The 18,980-nt window shown below is 40.4% G+C and overlaps 1 protein-coding gene across 1 annotated transcript in view; it reads left to right on the plus strand.

The window, feature by feature from the left end:
• Positions 1-18,355, plus strand: part of LOC119417247 (forkhead box protein P1-B-like) — an 18,611-nt gene extending 256 nt beyond the window's left edge. The window contains exons 2-12 of the mRNA XM_037684459.1: positions 230-267; positions 617-706; positions 916-1,087; positions 2,448-2,540; positions 5,687-5,774; positions 12,777-12,845; positions 12,929-13,082; positions 16,506-16,582; positions 16,697-16,798; positions 18,032-18,153; positions 18,298-18,355. Coding sequence (XP_037540387.1) covers positions 230-267; positions 617-706; positions 916-1,087; positions 2,448-2,540; positions 5,687-5,774; positions 12,777-12,845; positions 12,929-13,082; positions 16,506-16,582; positions 16,697-16,798; positions 18,032-18,153; positions 18,298-18,355 — 1,063 coding nt within the window. The remainder of the gene's footprint in view (positions 1-229; positions 268-616; positions 707-915; positions 1,088-2,447; positions 2,541-5,686; positions 5,775-12,776; positions 12,846-12,928; positions 13,083-16,505; positions 16,583-16,696; positions 16,799-18,031; positions 18,154-18,297) is intronic.
• The last annotated feature ends 625 nt before the right edge of the window (positions 18,356-18,980 follow it).

Here is an 18,980-nt window from a genome sequence, read left to right on the forward strand (position 1 = left end):
ATCATCCATCCATCCATCCATCCATCCATCCATCCATCCATCCATCTTGCGCATTTTCAGTTAGGCATACAGTATTTAAAGATTAATAAGTGGGTATAAAGTACATTTTTTAACCTACTAAATGTACTTCTTCAAACCAATATTGTACCTCAGAGAACAAACATACCCTGCATGTTTCTTTTGCACATGCCTGAGCGACATGAATCCCCCTCCCACAACCTCAAACCAGAAACCTGGTGTCGCCACATTCATCAGGAAGTCAGGCGTGCAACATGCAGCATCACACAACAACACAGTTACAAATGTTACCACTTCCTAACACAAAATATCAACTATTTCACAGTGCTTAAGTGACATAAAAACTCTCTGAATACAGTACTTTGGTTTTTTTTGTTTGACTTTCGGTTAATTTCTTGACATAAATGCAACAATATTATCTGATCCAAAAGTAGTTCTGAATTTTTCTCTGAGCAGAGGAATGTGCTAACAGAGTTAAAATAATTCATGTCCATTGAAAGATGGCTTTTAATGAGCGTGTTATTGTTTTTTTAGTTCTAGAAAAAGCTAGTTGTTTAGTTTCCATGTTATTACTAATGTGTGTAATTTTTCCATGCAGGGAGCAGAATGGAAGACACAATAAGGGATAAGCACCAGAGGCCATCCGTTCTTCATCAAGTTCCTCAAACATCTTCCAGACAACAACGAGGTATGCAGATACTGCAGCTCCAAATCAACCAGAGGCACATTTAATTTCATTCTGTTTTAGGAGTCCACATACACATTAGAGCCATTGTGTAAATGATGTTAAATAGTATTGGGAAGAATTTAAATTTGATACTTGGTTGTATTATCATTCTTTAATTTTCTAAACGTTCCATTAGACTGTAAGCCTACAGTAATGTTTTCTTCTGTTAATACACTCAGAGAACAGTGCAGCTGTCTTTCTTTGTAAGGAGGAGGAAGAAACAGGCCATCTTCCTTCGCCATCTCCACTCCCCATGGAGTCTGTACGACCGAACCTTCACCTCCTTCCATCAGGCAGAGGTGATCCAAAACCAGCTTCAATCCAGGCCAGGCTTCATGATGGGTGACTGTTTTACTTTACCATAAATCATTAAAAGGAACGGACTTCAGCAGGATCACTTACTGTCTGAGCGATGGAAAGAATTCAGACGTGCCACCCTAAGTACCTGAAATTACTCTGCACTCCATAGTTAATGAAAGGCTCAGCATTCCTTTAAGGAAGGCACATCACCTGCCACCTTTAATGCTAGAGTTTTAGTTTAAGATCATCTCGTTGAGAAATGCTAGAGTTGCGGCTGTATTAACCTTGAAAAAAATTGTCATGCATGATCTCATACAATTCTGTGAGATGATGTGCTCAGTGTGTTGCAAATGACTTGCAGATTCAAACCACATCAAGTTTTAGCTCAGTATATGTTAAACTGACTAAATTATAGCCATTTTTGTATTGGGTCATTTTCATTACCTGTGGCGGTTTCCTGAACTGGATTGCCTTCAAAATGTATTGGTCATAGAAGTACAGCTAATGTGTTTGTTTCTAAGGGTTTCATTCATATTGATGATTCCAATGGTCCAATGCTTTCTAAAATATTGTGCTATCAGAAAAACAAAAGCAAACATTTTTTTTAAGTCGTGCGATACAGAGGGCTTGGATTATGTGCTCTAAATGGTTGTGAACTATTGTACGCGTCAACCACGACACTTTAGCATATATTTGTAAAATTAACGGAATTAAAGCCATTTTGTTTTTTAGAGTCCATTCGCTGTAGCAGCCATCTTGAATCAGGCTGCCTTGGAAAGTTAAATCAATTTTAGATATACATAAGATGACTGTATAAATTTTGATGACATGCAAGTGCTGCAGACAGATAAGTCAACACAAGTGCACGGATGATCTTGCCTGTGCATATGACATTTGAGGTTCTCTTCATACTCCAGATTCAAATGTGTAATGATTTGTGAATTACACCCTGTTCAGCCTCTTTCTTCTGCTTTTCACTTTTATTTTCTTGCTTTCAGCAAGTGTCAGCTTTTAAATTCAGCTCACGGAAAAAGTTTAAAACCTTTTAATCTTGGTTTTAGATTGTTCAGTAGCTTTCAGCAAAACTCATTCAGGAATAAACATTCACACTGCATTTTCGTAGGAAATGCTATTTCTCTAGTTTTCTTAGCCGTTGGATACTTACTGTAAAAGTTCCCCTCAACAAGAAAGTAAGCTTCAACTCTGTAGGGATTTTGGTTCCTCATTTTGCATGTAGCAAGTATTATGCATGCCATGCACTATAGATTGTAGTAGTTGCATGTCTTGATGAAATCACCAACATTGACATACAGTAATTTTTTAGGTAATGCCACCATCTTTTTAAGTCTTTTGTGTGATATATTTTATATCCGAGAAATACTTGACAATCTCTTTCTTCTAGCATTGGTGAGGGGACCAACGCTCTGTTTGTGAGTGGTCTGTGCTGCTGGCCAGGCTGTGGTGCAGTACTGGAAGATTTCTCCAGTTTCTTAAAGTAAGTGGACTTCTAAGTATACTGATATTTAAACCACTTGTTAAAAAAATGTCATGCTACAGACATGGCATTGTACTGAAGCTTGAATGATGGCTTGGTCCCTCCAGGACATTGACAGAGCGGTCCTGAAGCCATTCCTTTGAGATGTCATGTGCTTTGGATCATTGTCCTGCTGAAAAATTAACCGTTGCCCCAGACTGAGGTCACGAGTGCTCTGGAGCAGGTTTTCCTCCAGGATACATTGCTACATTCATCTTTTCCTCTATCCTGACTAGTCTGCCAGTTTCTGCTACTGAAAAATATCTCCATAGCATGATGCTGCCACCACCATGCTTCACTGTAGGGGTGGTATTGGCCTGGTGATGAACGGTGCTTGGCTTCCTCCAAACATGACGCCTGGCATTCACAAGAAAGAGTTCAATCTTTGTCTCATCAGACCAGAGAATTTTGTTTCTCATTGTCTGAGTTCTTCAGGTGCCTTTTTGCAAACTCCAGATGGGCTGCCATGTTTCTTTTATTAAGGATTGGATTTCATCTACCATGCCATACCATTTTATTTATAGAGCACTTAAAACAGCTACAAGGTCAACCAAAGTGCTGTACAGACAGAACAACAGACAACACACAAAGCAATATACAAAATGAAGTAAATCAAAAATATAGACATAAAAACGATGCAGATAATAAATATGACGACAAACCAGTGTGGAGCATACAGGTTCAAAACACAGATCATCTGGTGTTGAAAGCTACTGAATAGTAGTGAGTTTTTAAATGGGATTTGAAAACCGAGAAGGAGGGGGGCCAGTCTGACAAGCAGAGGTAATCTGGCCACTATCATACAGGCCTGATTGGTGGATTGCTGCAGAGGTGGTTGTCCTTCTGGAAGTTTCTTCTATTTCCACAGAGGAACACTGGAGCTCTGACAGAGTGACCATCGGGTTCTTGATAACCTCTCTGACTAAGACCCTTCTCCCCTGATCAAACAGTTTAGATGGCTGGCCAGCTTTAAGAAGAGTCCTGGTGTTTCCAAACTTCTTCCATTTATGAATGATGGAGACCACTGTGCTCACTGGGACCTTCAAAGCAGCAGACATTTTTTTGTATCCTTCACCAAATTTGTGACTCAAGACAATCATGTCTCAGAGGTTTCAAGACAACTCCTTTGGCTTCATGCTTGGTGTTTGTGCTCTGATATGCACTGTCAACTGTGGAACATTATATAGACAGGTGTGTGCCTTTCCCAATCTTGGGGCGAATGTCCTTCACCCCTGGCACCCTTCCATCGCAGAGCTTTTTGACTACTTTGGTGACCTCTGCTGTGGTAATGGACTCGTCTTCCCCCAAGTCCTCAGACTCTGCCTCCTCGAAGCTGGACATGGTAGTGGGATTAAGAAGACCCTCAAAGTGCTCCTTCCACTAACAATATCCTTAGTCCAGGTCAGCAGTTCCCCACCCAACGCAGCCTGTGAAAGGATCCACTATTCTTTTTGGAGTTGCTAAATGGTTTGCCAGAACCTTCATGAGGTTAACTGAAAGTCCTTCTACATGACCTCTTGAAATTCCTCCCATGCACAAGATGTTGCATTCCTGCTGTCGCTCTGGCCACCCTGTACCTGGTTGCTGCTTCAGGAGTCCTTGGGGACAGTCAAGTACTGAAGGTCTCCTTCTTCAACTTAAGGCACCTATCACTGCTGGTGTTCACCAGCAGGTCCTTTGGCTGCTGTCACATACTATTGTCATCAATGCGTCACATTATAGATTTCAGCGAGATTTTATTTTTCATGTCAGTCAGGCCGGCCTTGTTACTACTCTGCTCAGCGACACAGATGCTCTTCAGAGGTGGATTTTTGTTGGATAAAAATATCCTCTGTTTACCTCACTTACTCAAAAGAAGCCACACTCGAGGGCACAAGAAGATTTTTAAACAATTTTACTTGCAAGGACAGATTTTTACAACAGGTTACACAGATATACAAAAAATATATATGCATGGAGCCCAGCCATGTGAATCTGCCACAGGCAGTGTGAAAAGCTTGTACTTATCACAGATTCTGAGGTGACCTTGAACAACAACAACAGCAGCTGCACACCTGCAACCTCAAATCAGACCATTTCAGGGCAGTTAACATTTTCAGTCATAGTAGCTAAAAACGTCCATAAACCTTGACCAAAAATTTCCTAACAGTTGTCTCCGACCCCTCTCACCATCTCAGTGTATCTTCTGAAAGGACCGAGGCATCCAGAGCACGCCTCAGTTCTAGATGGAGGGGTCTTGTGAATGAGCCAACAGAGAGAAATAAATAAATAAATAAAATACAGATCACAGCAATACCTGAGGATTTAAACAGCTGTGTCACTTATGTAGTGTTAGAAGAATAGGATGTATCATGGCCCCAACAGAAAAAGAAATGCTTTTTTTTCCCACCACTGTGGTGGGATGGTATTCCACAGTGATAAATCTAGCCACCTGTTCTATAATCAATTTTGCTTTATTACTTTTCTATGGAAACTTGTCATTTCTCTTTAGACGTTCCTCTAATGTGTGTTCCTTATCTGTGTTAACCTTAAGAGTTAGTTGAGTGAACTCAGTTAAGTGCTCAGCTAAGTGTTTGGATTTTAAAAGTCCAATTCAGTTGGTAGTATGGATTGTAGCTCTATTACTACAGCCACAAAGTACCCGAGTTGCAAATACCACAAGTAGCTACTGAACTGCTTTTATTTTGTAATTTAAAATGTTTCTGTATCACAGACATGTTGGCATGTTATGTCACATTTTACAACAACCATATTACAACCTGGCAAAATTCAACCTTGGACATGAAGTTAACAACAGAAACTCGAAGTGAGTGTGGTCACCTATTACTATACCAATCAATGAAAATGGTCTTGATAGGAAGCAAAATGCAGTTCTTTGTGATTAGTTCAGGACATATAGCATTACAATACTTAGAAGGTTATATTTTACTGACTAAATATTCCTAAGCTCAGTGTAAATTTTCTGCTTTCCAATCTCATGTGGGCTAGAAAAACAGTGTATCCTCCCCCACCAAAAAAAAAAAAAAAGTCCTGTATCTGCACTAAAAAAAAAATTGCATTTTTTTTCCCCCAGACATTGTTCTAATAAAGTAATCCTTGTCTTCCAGTCATCTCCGTTCTGAACACAGACATGGTGAAAGAAGTATTGGTCAGTGGAGGGTCCAGCAGGACATTGTTCAGTATATGGAACAACAGGTGGGAAATAAACATTTGAAGTGACATCATGAATGTTTTGTGAATGTAATTTTAACCTTGTAATATTAACATTACAGGAGCTATTTTTTTTTTTTGCTTCCAAATGTTTTGGTTGCATGCATGAAGGTGTGAAACTGACTGGGTATCCAGTAATGCTCCATTGTAAAATTTAGAAAGCTGAAACCTTTCTGAAGATCTCTATTTCTGTTTCGAGTTAGTCTTTATTGTTTGACATAAATGGCTTCCTGCACCCCCCCTTCAAAACCACCTACCTTTTGTGATCATTATATGAATATTTTGGCCTTCAGCTGCTCCTTGTGCTGTAGTAGCAGCCAGTGCAGTGAGGTTAAAACAGGGAAATGTGCTTGTTCTTTTTTGCCAGTTTAAAGATGTGCAGCAGCATTTTGGACCTTCTAAAGGTGAGCAATGGAGGAAGCACTGACCCCTATATAAAGTGCATTACAGTAATCCATCTGTGTGGTGACGAAAGAGTGGATTACTGTCTCGACAATAGTTTTAGTAAGAAATGACTTGATGTTAACCAGCTGCTTTTACTGATAAAAGCTTGATTTAACCACTGCCTAGATTTGATTGTCCAATTTAACATCTGTGTCTACTTTGACCCCAGGTTTGTGATAACTGGTTTAATATATTGAGCATGGGGGGTGTCAGTGGATCCCCCCCCCCCCCCCCCCCCAAAAAAAAAAAATAGCCTCAGTAATCTTATTCAAATGCAAGTGGTTTAGAGCCACCCAGGTATTTAAGTCCTCAAGACATTTCAGTGGTGGTTCAGATGAAAATGAACCCTTTTACGTAATGGTGACATAAACCTGACAATCATCTGCATACAAGTGAAAAGAAATTCTGTGATTTCAAAAATAGAATTAAACAGAAGTAAGTAAAAACAAAGAGAAGGGGCCCTAAAACTGAACCCTTTGGGGCCCCACATATGTGGGGCAGAGGAGGATGCATGATCACAACAGCTGACACAAAATGTTTGCTTGCTCAGTTACAATTTGAACTACTCCAGTGCTGTGCCTCTAATACCCACCCACTGCTCCAAACCAGAGAATAAAATCTGATGGTTCACAGTGTCAAAAGCAGCAAGGCCTAAAAGCACGAGAACGACACAATTTCCAAAGACAATGGCTAAGAATATGTCAATAAAAACTTTTATTGTTAGGGTTAGTGTTGGGGTCAGCTAACCCTAACATCATTAACAATTTTTTGTGGCTATCATTAACAAATGTTTTAGTTTTTAGCTCCAGTGAGTTTCAATTCAATTCAGTTTATTTATATAGCGTCAAATCACAAGAGAACTTGTCTCAGGGCACTGAACAAAAACATTCACAAACATTATAAAAGCCAATTAATAAAATGTATCTATATTAAGAAGCTGATAGGAAGTGATATTACAGTTAACTAACAATAGAGGTTTTAGAGATAGCCCTAAAGCCGATAAATAAATGTTTCAACTATGACGGAGCCAATGTCCAAAGTTTTGACTTTTAACACCAGTAATATCAATGTTGACTAACGCTAGAGGTTTTACTGACAGCAATAAATTCTTAACTAACAATATTAAAAGTGACAGGACCATTGACTAGCTTTAGAATTTTTAATAACAGTAATAAAACTGTTAACTAATATTACAGCCTTTATTGCTAAGGTAAATTTTTACACAGTAATAAAACCATTAATAATATTTGAGCTTTCATTGACAGTAATCAAGCTATGAACTTAAGTTATAGTTTGTTTGTTTTTTTTAAAGAAAGAGAAGAAATAAGAAAAATAAATAAATAAATAAATAAATAAATAAAAGAGAAATAGATAAAACGAGAGACCACCACGACAAAGCAACATGCACAGCACAATGCCACCCACAATATCACCATGAAACATTCGACATCGAACAAGGAATCATCTAGCTTCCACCACTACCCAACCTAGCGTGCATCTGTCAAAGCGCCTGAATCCAAACACCCGCGCAAGCACGCCCGCCACCACCAGATTTCTCCAAAAGAATGCCCAATAGTGGATGCGGGGGCCCACAGACCCGCCCCCCCAGGACACAATGGCAACATAGGGAGGACCGGAGCCACAGACACACAGCGGCCCCCCAGGCCCGGAGCCCCAGGAGTCTCCCAACAGGGAGAACCGCACCCCCCCCAGAGAGGAGCAGAGGAAAGAACCGGGTGACCCCAGCAACCACAATGCAAAGCCTCCAGGAAGCTGCAGCGACGAGCCCACAGGTCCGGCCGGCAACCCATGCCTCCCCCCAAGTAGATCTGGCCATGGACACCGAGCCCCAAGCCCTGAGGCCATACCACCCCCCAGCAGAGCCCCGACAGAGCCAGGACACCCAGGCCCCGCCAAGCAGCAACCAGGGCGGACCGACGTACACCCCACCACCCAGCCCAGATGCCGAGAGCCACCAATGCACCAGCGGCAAGGGGCCCCCCTGCCAAAGGGGGGCACGACCGGGGGGAGTGGGCCCCACACCAAACGTGGGGCCCAAATTGATCCAAGAGAGGGGGGACCACCAAAAACCCAACCTGAGCAACAAACAGGCACACACAGATAGCCCGACAGAATCTCTGTCGGGCCGACCGCATGCACCATCTACCTGACAGCGACCACAGGCCAGCCCCAGCCCAAGGGGCAGAGCAGCAGGGAGCTGCAGCCGAGGAGTGTCGGCTCTCACATCAAGAGCTCCGCACCATAGGCCCGGAGACGCCCCAGCACGCCACCTACGCACCCCCCCACACACACACAGCACCCCCACCGCAAATGCCACACAGGAAGACCAGCCAGTGCCCTGATGAGGCGAAGCCACGCCCCCAACCGCCGCCCTACACCACCAATGACCACACGTACACTACCATAGCCGACCCCCCGCCGAAAGCCGGCAGCCACCCTGGTCAAAGTGCCGGCCATCGCAACCAGGAACCTAGATTAAAAGAATCGGAACAGCCCAGTGGGAGCCGAAGCACCGGCCCCCCTGTTTTTAAAGAGTGAGTAAACAGTTGACTAATAACATTTTTAGTAACAGTGTTAAAACCTTTGCTTAATATTAGGGCTTTAGACTAAAACTGTTGACAGACATTTGAGTCTTTAGGGACAACAATAAAACTGTTGCCTACCATTATAATTTTTGGTGACAGCAATAAAGCTATTGAATAATGTTAGAGGTTTTAGTACCAGTGATATAGCATTGGCTAACATTATTTTTTTATTATTCTAACGTTTTATTCTTACAGATAAAGCTGATGGCTGTTTATTGATTTAGCAACACCCGTAAAGCTCTTGATTATTGTTATAGTTTTATCTACAACAATGAAGCCATATAAATGTATGAATAAATCAAAGACGTGAGGTTAAGAGAGGTGGAGCCTCACCTGTCATCATGAAAAAAGTATATATACACACATAAATACACACACACACACACACACACGCGCGCATATATATATATATGTATATATATGTATATATGTATGTATATATGTATATATGTATGTATGTATGTATATATGTATGTATGTATATATGTATATATGTATGTATGTATGTATATATGTATGTATGTATATATGTATATACATATATATGTTTATATATATATATGTGTATATATATATGTATATGTATATGTGTGTATATATGTATATATATATATATATATATATATACATATATATATTATATGCATATATATAAATGTGTGTATATATATATATGTATATGTGTATATATATATATATATTATATGCATATATATAATGTATATATTATATGCATGTATATATATATATGTATATATATTATATATAATATATATATATGTATACTATATATATATATTATATATATAATGTGTGTGTGTGTATAAATGGAGTAGGGGTGGTCCTGAAGAAGGAGTTGGCAAAGAATGTAGTAGAGGTGAAAAGAGTGTCGGATAGAGTGATTTGTCTGAAGGTAGAAGTAGAAGGTCCCATAAGAGTGGAGGAAGGAGTACACAGGAAGACTACATTCTGTGTAAAAGAGGATACCTGGCGGTGGAATAGTGAATTGGAAGAAACTATTCAAAGAAAAAGGTTAGCCAAGAAGAAATATGACAGTGAGAGGACTGAAGAAAGGAGACAGGAATATAAGGAGATGCATTGTAAAGCAAAGAGGGAGGTAGTAAATGCAAAGCAGAAGGTGTATGATGAGTTATTTGTGAGGCTGGACACTAAAGAGTGTGAGAAGGACTTGTACCGATTGGCGAGACAGAGGGATCAGGCTGAAAAGTATGTGCAGCAGTTTAGGCTTGTCAAAGATAGGAATGGTAATGCTTGAACAAGTGAGGAGAGTGTGAAGGAAAGATGGAAGGCATCCTTCGAGGAGCTAAAAAACAAGGAGAATGAGAAAAAAAAGAAGAGTGGAGGTCATAGAAACTGTGGACCAGGAAGTGGTAAAGATTAGTGAGGGTGAAGTTCGGAAAGCTCGGAAAAGAATGAAGAAGGGGAAGGCAGTAGAACCTGATGACATACCAGTAGAGGTTTGGAAATGTCTTGGCAGTGAGGTCTTTGACTCAAATATTCAATGGCATATTCGAGGGTGAGAAAATGCCTGAGGAATGGAGAAGATGTGTGCTGGTGCCCACTTTTATGAACAAGGGTAATGTACAGAGTTGTAGCAGCTACATGGGAATTAAGTTGATGAGTCACACAATGAAGATCTGTGAGAGAGTTGTGGAAGCAAGATTTAGATGAGAGGTAACTATTTGTGAGCAGCAGTATGGTTTCATGCTGAGAAAGTGCACCACAGATACCATATTTGCTTTGAGGATGCTGATGGAGAAGTACAGAGGCAATCAGAAAGAACTCCATTGTGTCTTTGTGATTTAGAAAAAGCATATGGCAGTGTGCCAAGGGAGGAGGTGTAGAATTGCATGAGTAAACCTGGAGTGGCAGAGAAGTATGGTATACTATCCAAAACAGGACATGTATGAGGACAGCAGGACAGTGGTGAAATGTGCTGTAGGCATGACAGATAGCTTCAAGGAGGAGGTGGGATTGCATCAAGGATCAGCTCTGAGTCCCTTCTTGTTTGCTCTGGTGATGGACTGACTAACAGATGAGGTCAGGCAGGAATCCCCTTGGAATATGATACTTTCAGATGACATTGTGATCTGTGCTGAAAACAGGGAACAGGTGGAAGAGAACTTGGAGAGGTGGAGGTATGCACTTGAAAGAAGAGGAATGCAAGTCAGCTGTAGTAAGACAGAGTACATGTGTGTGAATGAGAGGGAGGCCAGTGGAACAGTGAGGCTACAAGGAGCACAGGTCTTACTTGGTTTCCACTGTTCAGGAAAATGAGAAATTTGGTAAAGAGATGAAAAAGAGAGCCCAGGCAGGATGGAGTGGGTTGAGAAAAGTTTCAGGAATGATTTGTGACAAAACGGTATCAGCAAAGATCAAAGGAAAAGTTTACAAGACAGTGGTGAGACCAACTGTGTTTTATGGTCTGGAGACAGTGACATTGACAAAAAGACGAGAAAGAACTGGATGTGGCAGAAATGAAGATGTTGAGGTTCTCCTTAGGAGTGACAAGGATGGATAATATTGGGAATGAGATCATCAGAGGTACAGCACAGGCTGAACAACTGGGAGATAAAGTTAGAAATGCCAGACTAAGATGATTTGGACATGTCCAGAGAGGACACGGAGGTAGTTGAAAGAATGAGATCGCCGATACAGGTGGTTGAAATGAGTTTTCTCCACAGGGTAGCTGGACTCTCCCTTAGAGATAGGGTGACAAGTTCAGTTATTCGGGAGAGACTCAGAGTAGAACCGCTACTCCTCCAAGTCGAGAGAAGCCAGTTGAGGTGGTTTGGGCATCTGGTAAGGATGCCCCCTGTGCGCCTCCCTAGAGAGGTGCTTCGGGCATGTCCAACTGGGAGGAGACCCCGGGGAAGACCCAGGACACGCTGGAGAAACTGTTTCTCGGTTGGCCTGGGAACGCCTTGGAATCCTCCCAGAAGAGCTGGAAGAGGTGGCTGTCGAAAGAGATGTCTGGGCCTCCTTGCTCAAGCTGCTGCCCCGCGACCCGAGTGCGGAATAAGCGGAAGATAATGGATGGATGGATGGATGGAGGTAGTCGAAGTGAGGACAGAGAATGCAGAGGACAGAGTGAGATGAAAGAGGATGATTCGCTGTGGCGACCCCTGAAGAGGGAAAAGCCGAAAGAAGATGAATTAGAAAAAATCAATTAAATTGTTATGTTTATCCACTGGTTTGAACTACAAACTGATTTTTCAAGTTCAACAAATTAGATTTTTTTTTAAAACCCAGAAAGGTTGTATTTCATATTCAAATAGAAGAAACACATGATGCAGCAGCAGCGAGCTGAACCTCATCATGGATTGCACAATTCCTCACAAACTGTGCTGGCATACCCTGTAGGAGAGATGTGATGTTCACCAACAATCCAAATCTTTTGAATTGTTCTTTACAGCAAATGAATTGCAGACAGTTGAGAGTCATGTTTCCTCTTCAGAGACAGAGATAAACACTCCTCTTTTGCTTTTTCACAAAGATGAAGGAGGAGGAAAGGCCAATGGGAGGAGGACGATAGCCACTCGGTCTGCATCACCATCCAGTGCATTGATCAACCACATCACGACACATACACGTAGCAAGCCAACAGTATGCCTAATTCACTTATTGAGACATGCATGCAACAGACAAGAACAAGCTTGTGAATATGTTAGCAGGTTTAAAGCTGGCAAAAACTAATTTAGCGGAAGCTAATTCTACTAACAGTTTCCAAAGTTAGCAAAAACTCTAATCTACTGAAAGAAAAATTTGTTCCGCTATTGGCTTTTAGTGGATTAGCGAGTCTGTGCTCACCACTGCATGCCAGTAACTGTCCACGTCAGCCTGAACTCTGTAGGTTGAAACCACATTTAAACACTTTTTGATGTGAATTCATCTGTGGGTGTTTCTCTTTTCTCAGCTTGTTCTAGAAAAACAGAAACTCGTTGCGATGCAATTTCACCTCTCTGAACACAGATACTCTGAGATGGTAAGTATAGACAATTTTTTTTAGCAAAGTACACATTTCTTATCGCAAATATAAGAGAAACTTATATGTTGACATTCTCTTAGAAGGTAACATCCAATTGGTCTTACCGTCTTCCTTTGTTGCTGCCGTCCTCTCAGCTGACCAATGTGGACAGAGTGCAGCCATGGAGCGTGACCCATGTGGATGAGTTAGTCCAGTGTAGTCACACAGCAACTGGTTCTGACCATCTTCTCCCAGGTAACACCTTGAATATTTTGTTTGTTTTAGTGAATTATGAAAATAAAATGGGCAGCACGGTTCACAGGTGGTAAATTACATCCCATTTTGGATCTGCCTGATGTGTCTTTATTGGATGATTTAGGACCACAGGACTTTAAGGTCACTGTAATTAAACCTCTTTGTACTTAAGAACCATTATCTTGATTCAAGAGCTAATGCTTGGCAAACTCTAATTGGAATTAACTGTAAGTTTTCTTTTACAGTGGCTTTCTTGTTGCTCATAAAGCTCAGACTAGTGAAGAACCAGGGTAACGGTTGTATGTATGCTCAGTCTCTCCCATCTCACCTGCTGAATATATAATAAGTGCTTTGTGTTGTCATCGTTGTATGTTCCCATACAATGACAAAATTGTTTTTTTTTTTGCATTTAACCCATCACACCTGGGATACACCGACCCAGGTGGAGCAGTGGGCAGCTATTGAGCGCCTGGGGAGCAATTTAGGGATTGGGTGTCTTGCTCAGGGACACCACGACATGTGGGAATGGCTGGGAGTTGAACCGTGACTTTCTGGTCCCAGGTCGGCTGCTGTACCTCTACCCCATCTCGGCCCCATTATACCTCCTTCAGAGAGGTTTCAGGTGTATTTGTGGTCTTTCTCATTCTTCTTCACGATCTCTCAGATTTTGGGAACAATCCACTCTCTGTAGATTTACACGTTCTATATTCTTTTCATTTTCAAAATGATGGATTTACCAGAATTCCTGTGGAATAAATTTTTTATGCATCCGCTGATATTTTCTGAGTTGAATTAAGAGAGTCACTTTGAAGGGGGTGAATATTGATGCATCACTTTGTTTAATTTTGAAGAAATGTGATTTCATTTTGAAATTGAGGGGTTTTATTTATTTATTTTTTAAAACGGCCCATTTATATTGACTATAACTGATTTATGATGGCAGTGAAAGCATAAAACATCCAAGAGGGTGAATACTCTTTATGTACACTGTATCTAGTGGATTTTTTTTCCTGGTGTCAAAGAAACTGGTCATTGTTTACAATCCAGGCTGTTTTATATATTATAATAGATTGGAAGTCTAGATTTCCTCTTTTTTTTTATTTTTTATTTCTGGCTGCTCAGCAGTTTCTGGTCTGTCTTCAGGATCGGTCCTTTTGTCCCCCATTATGGAGCGAAGAGGGGGAATTGGAAACACCCTCCATCCATCCATTCATCTGTGCATGTTGTGAGCATAATAACTTGAAAAATAAGGGAGGCACTGACTTCCATTTTGGTGTGAGGCTGCATCTAGGTGTAAGAAATGTCCTTATTGAAATTTGGGTTGCTAAGTCAAAATCCACAATGGCTGCTGCCATAAGTAAACTGACCACACAAATCATTTGTGTGGCCGAAGATGAAGCCGTGATGGTTAAGGCCACTATGCCTTCCCCACCCCCACAAAAAACCAACAAACAAAAAAACATCTACCTCTGTTCTTCACAGTGTAACTCCTACACACTTGAATATCTCGCACTAAAACATTAAGATTTAATTGCATTTCCCGTTCAATTCCAATCTAGAAAAACACTCATGTACAAAACTACAAACATTCACTGTTCAAATTCCTCAGAGACAGAAGACATCTGTGTCCCGCTTGTTTTTATTAGTTTGTTTCGAACAGTGTGCACTAATTAACACTACTTAAATGTACCAGGGTTATCCAATAGGTTGTTTTCTAGTTGTTGCCCTTGAACCTTTGGTATAAGTCGCTAATAAAACAAAACACAAGTTATAAAATCAAATATGAAAAAGTTACAAATTTTTTAAACTCTAAAAATAGAAAAGCTCCCTTCCCACTCTGCAAATTCCTAACAGTACAATATGCATAGTGTGCACCGTGAGACCTAGAAGACTACAGTAAAGAAAAGGAAAAGCAGTGTTTAAAATATATAGATGATGGGAACCAACCAGATCAATCTGTTTCTCTGTCTCTCCATCCAGCCGTCCATTATGTATCCATGTTCTTTGTAGTTAGGATTTTGAGGTAACAGGTCCAGGTGAAAACCCCAAACCTTCCTGTCAATATTTAGCTGCTAAGCTGCTGAACTGTTCCCAGGAATTTGATTTAATCACTCCAGAGTGCACTGGGTCTGCTCCAGAGTCAGCTCTTAGTTTACAAATTAGCATTATAATTTGTCACTAACGTTTTCAGTAACACGCAGCATAGTCATTAAAGTTGTCTCTCAGCAAGAAAGTCACATGATTAGTATAGGTGCTATATGTTGTCATCATGGTATGTTCCCATACAATGATTCAATTCAATTCAGTTTATTTATATGGCGCTAAATCACAACAAAGTTGTCTCAGGGCACTTTACAGGAACATTCACAAACATAAAAGCCAATTAGTAAAGTTCTCTATCTAAGGAATCCAGCAGACAAGTTGAATCTTGGCTTTGTTGCAGTCTCCCATCCTGAGCAAGCACAGTGGCAACAGTGGAAAGGAAAAACTCCCTTTTAAAAGGAAGAAACCTCCAGCAGAACCAGGCTCAGGACAAGTGGCCATCTGCTTTGACCGTCTGATTTTAGAGGACGGGAAGGAGAGACAGACGAACATAGAATGGTAGGTCCAGGTATAGGTCCAGGTGTATCTGAAAGACAAAAAACCCCCACATGTTAAGGATAGAAAAAATAATTACAAATACAAAACAGGTTGAGCAGAGTAAGTAAAGACAGTAGCAGAGTGAAAAGTGTGATCAGTTTGTCCTCCAGCAGTCTAAGCCTATAGCAGCATAACTAAGGGACAGCTCAGGAAACCCAAGCCGACCCTAACTATAGGATTTATCAAAAAGGAAAGTCTTAAGTCTAGTTTTAAAACTGGACAATGTGTCAGCCTCACGGACAGAGATTGGAAGTTGGTTCCACAAGAGAGGAGCCTGATAACTAAAAGATCTGCCTTCCATTCTGTTTTTGTAAATTCTAGGAACCACAAGTAAACCTGCAGTCTGAGAGCAAAGTGCTCTGTTAGGAAAATATGGAACGATAAGATCTGTAATATAAAATGGAGCTAGGTTGTTGAGAGCTTTGTAGGTTAGAAGTAAGATTTTGAATTCTATTCTGGATTTGACTGGGAACCAATGGAGAGAAGCCAAAACTGGAGAAATATGATCTCTCCTACTAACTCCAGTTAAGACTCTGGCAGCAGCATTTTGGATCAACTGAAGACATTTTAAAGAAGTATTTGGACACCCAATGATGAAATTAGTTCTCTGCATTTAACCCATTGCAACCTGGGAAGGAAAAGCGGGTAAAAAAAATGGATGGATGGATGGGTGGTTGGGTTTTTGTTATATTTTTCACAAACCTTCTGTGTTTATATACAGGTAGCTGAGAGGATCACCTGGATAAGTTGGTCTGTTCATTTAAAAGTCCTGTTGTTTTCCAGATTTGGTCCCGACTATTGAATGCTACAAATACAGCAACATCAGGCCACCCTACACCTACGCTTACTTGATAAGATGGGTAACTAAAACAAAACTTACCTCACAAGTTTAACACAGTTATGGTAAAGAATGCATGCACTTCCAGCAGCAGTCAGCTGTGAGTTTTTGTTGTAACTGCTGTGTTTTATGTCAGTCCATCCTGGAGTCTACAGACAAACAGCGGTCTCTGAATGAAATCTACAACTGGTTCACCACCATGTTCTTCTACTTCAGATACAACACTGCTACATGGAAGGTTTGTGATAAACACTCATCTCTACACAGTTATTTCATTAACCCCTGGAAGTACCTTTAACTTTATGACAGTTCTTGTTCTTTTGGACAATGTATATATATATAAATACACATTTTTAAAAATTAAATCTACCCGTGGTTGAAAGTTTCTAAATAGTTTTTTTGCTTGTACTGATTCGCTCACGTATCCAGATATATGAGCAAACTGTGGGAGCCCGGCTCTCCTGCTAATGATGTCCTGCTTTAGGAAAACCAACCACTGTCTGCTGTGGAACGTCTGATTCTGCAGCCTGCATGCATGTGCAACAGCTTTTTAGTACTAAATGGTTACTTGTGTACGTTGTAAGTGAGTTTTTGCTCTTTACATCCAAACTAAAACAATTTTGTTGAACGAGATGAGAGGTGGGACGACGTCAGACTGATGGAAGGTTCTGCTTCCAGAGTGAGATGAACTCAGTTCCTGTAGATTCTTACAGAGACAAACAGAAATATATAAAATTAGAAGAACACCTGTGAGCCAATATATAAAAATCTAAAGTATAGGGATAGAGGTAAAAAGAAAATATATTACTGAGAGGAATTAATTATTTAAAGATCTAACAAATATGGGATAAAAAGTTTTCAAGGATTCAAGATTCTTTATTTGTCATTCGCACCCCATGTGGTACCAGTGGTGGAACGAAATTGTGTACACAGGGTGCCAGTTACATCCAACAATAAAATGTAAAAGAAAAAAACAGTCATATATTTTATACAGCGTCTTATAATGTAGAGGATTTTCACCTCAGGAAGACAATTCAGATTCAGACAACTTTATTTATCCCCAGAGGGCAATACAGTTGGACAGTTTCCAGTTTTACACACACTCACACACACACACACAAACACACACACTACATATGGTCATATACCTGAAAACAATGAAAAGAAAATACCAATAACAACATAAATATTAAAAATAATTAAATTGATAAATAAACAATAATGTAGTAAAGTTACTGTGAGGTTATGAAATCATTTGAAACAATTCTGACAAAATAAAAAAGTAGAAGGACTTAAGGCTTTGTCAAAAAAAATGTTTATTGACTGCACCAAAATAAATTAATATATGCTCCAACATGGACAAACATAAATGTGTGGCCCATTTGGTTTTCCAAGGGTTCATTTGAATTCACGTGAAGATACTGCAGTGAAACTAAAAACAAGTTTCTCTCTCCTTGTGATTTATTTCCAGAATGCTGTTCGTCACAACCTCAGCCTTCACAAGTGTTTTGTGCGTGTTGAGGGAGGAAAAGGAGCTGTGTGGACAGTAGATGAAAGAGAATACCAGAGAAGGAAGGGACAGAAATACCACAGGTACATCCTGCACACTATGGCTCCTGTGGTCCAGTACCACCAGCAGTCAAACCATGGATGGGAGAACACACAGATGTTTACTTCCTTGTTGAATGAAAATAATATAGTCTGTATTGTGTTTTGACATCCTGTTCATCCTTTCAGGGACTGTCCTTTGAAGTGGCTCACTTCCTACTCTCATTACTGTCCTAAAGATCCATAAAGACCAGCAGAACCACTCTCCTTCTCTGGGTCCTGAAGTCCTGTCCACACCAAGGCATCAGCAGCGAAACTAAATGTAAAGAGCTTATATATATATATATATATAATATATATATATAAAATATATATAATATATATTATATATATATATATTACATATATAAAATATATATAATATATATTATATATATATATATATATATATAGTCTGAAGTCATGCTGTTCCATCCCAGTGGCTCACTCATGAACCATGACATTGACCTTTTCTCTCTAGCCCCGCTAGAGAAACAAAAGGTGACTAATCTGGGGGTGATAATGCACCCGTCCTTAAAACTCAACAGTCACGTAAACATGATGGTAAAATCCTGTTTTTTTCAGCTGAGACGGCTGTCTAAGCTGAAGCCTATACTCTCCAAAAAGAACCTTGAGACAGTGATCCACGCCTTCATAACATCTAGGCTTGATTACTGCAATTCACTTCTGTTTGGAATCAGTCAGTCCTCCATTGCTCGTCTACAACTGGTCCAAAATGCTGCAGCCCGATTTTTAACTGGTACAGGCTATAGAGAGCACATCACGCCAGTTTTGGCCTCCCTGCACTGGCTACCCATTCACCTTCGGATCCA

This window comes from Nematolebias whitei, chromosome 11, assembly GCF_014905685.2.
Source record: "Nematolebias whitei isolate Nwh7 chromosome 11, NemWhi1, whole genome shotgun sequence".
Classification (NCBI taxonomy): Eukaryota; Metazoa; Chordata; class Actinopteri; order Cyprinodontiformes; family Rivulidae; genus Nematolebias; species Nematolebias whitei.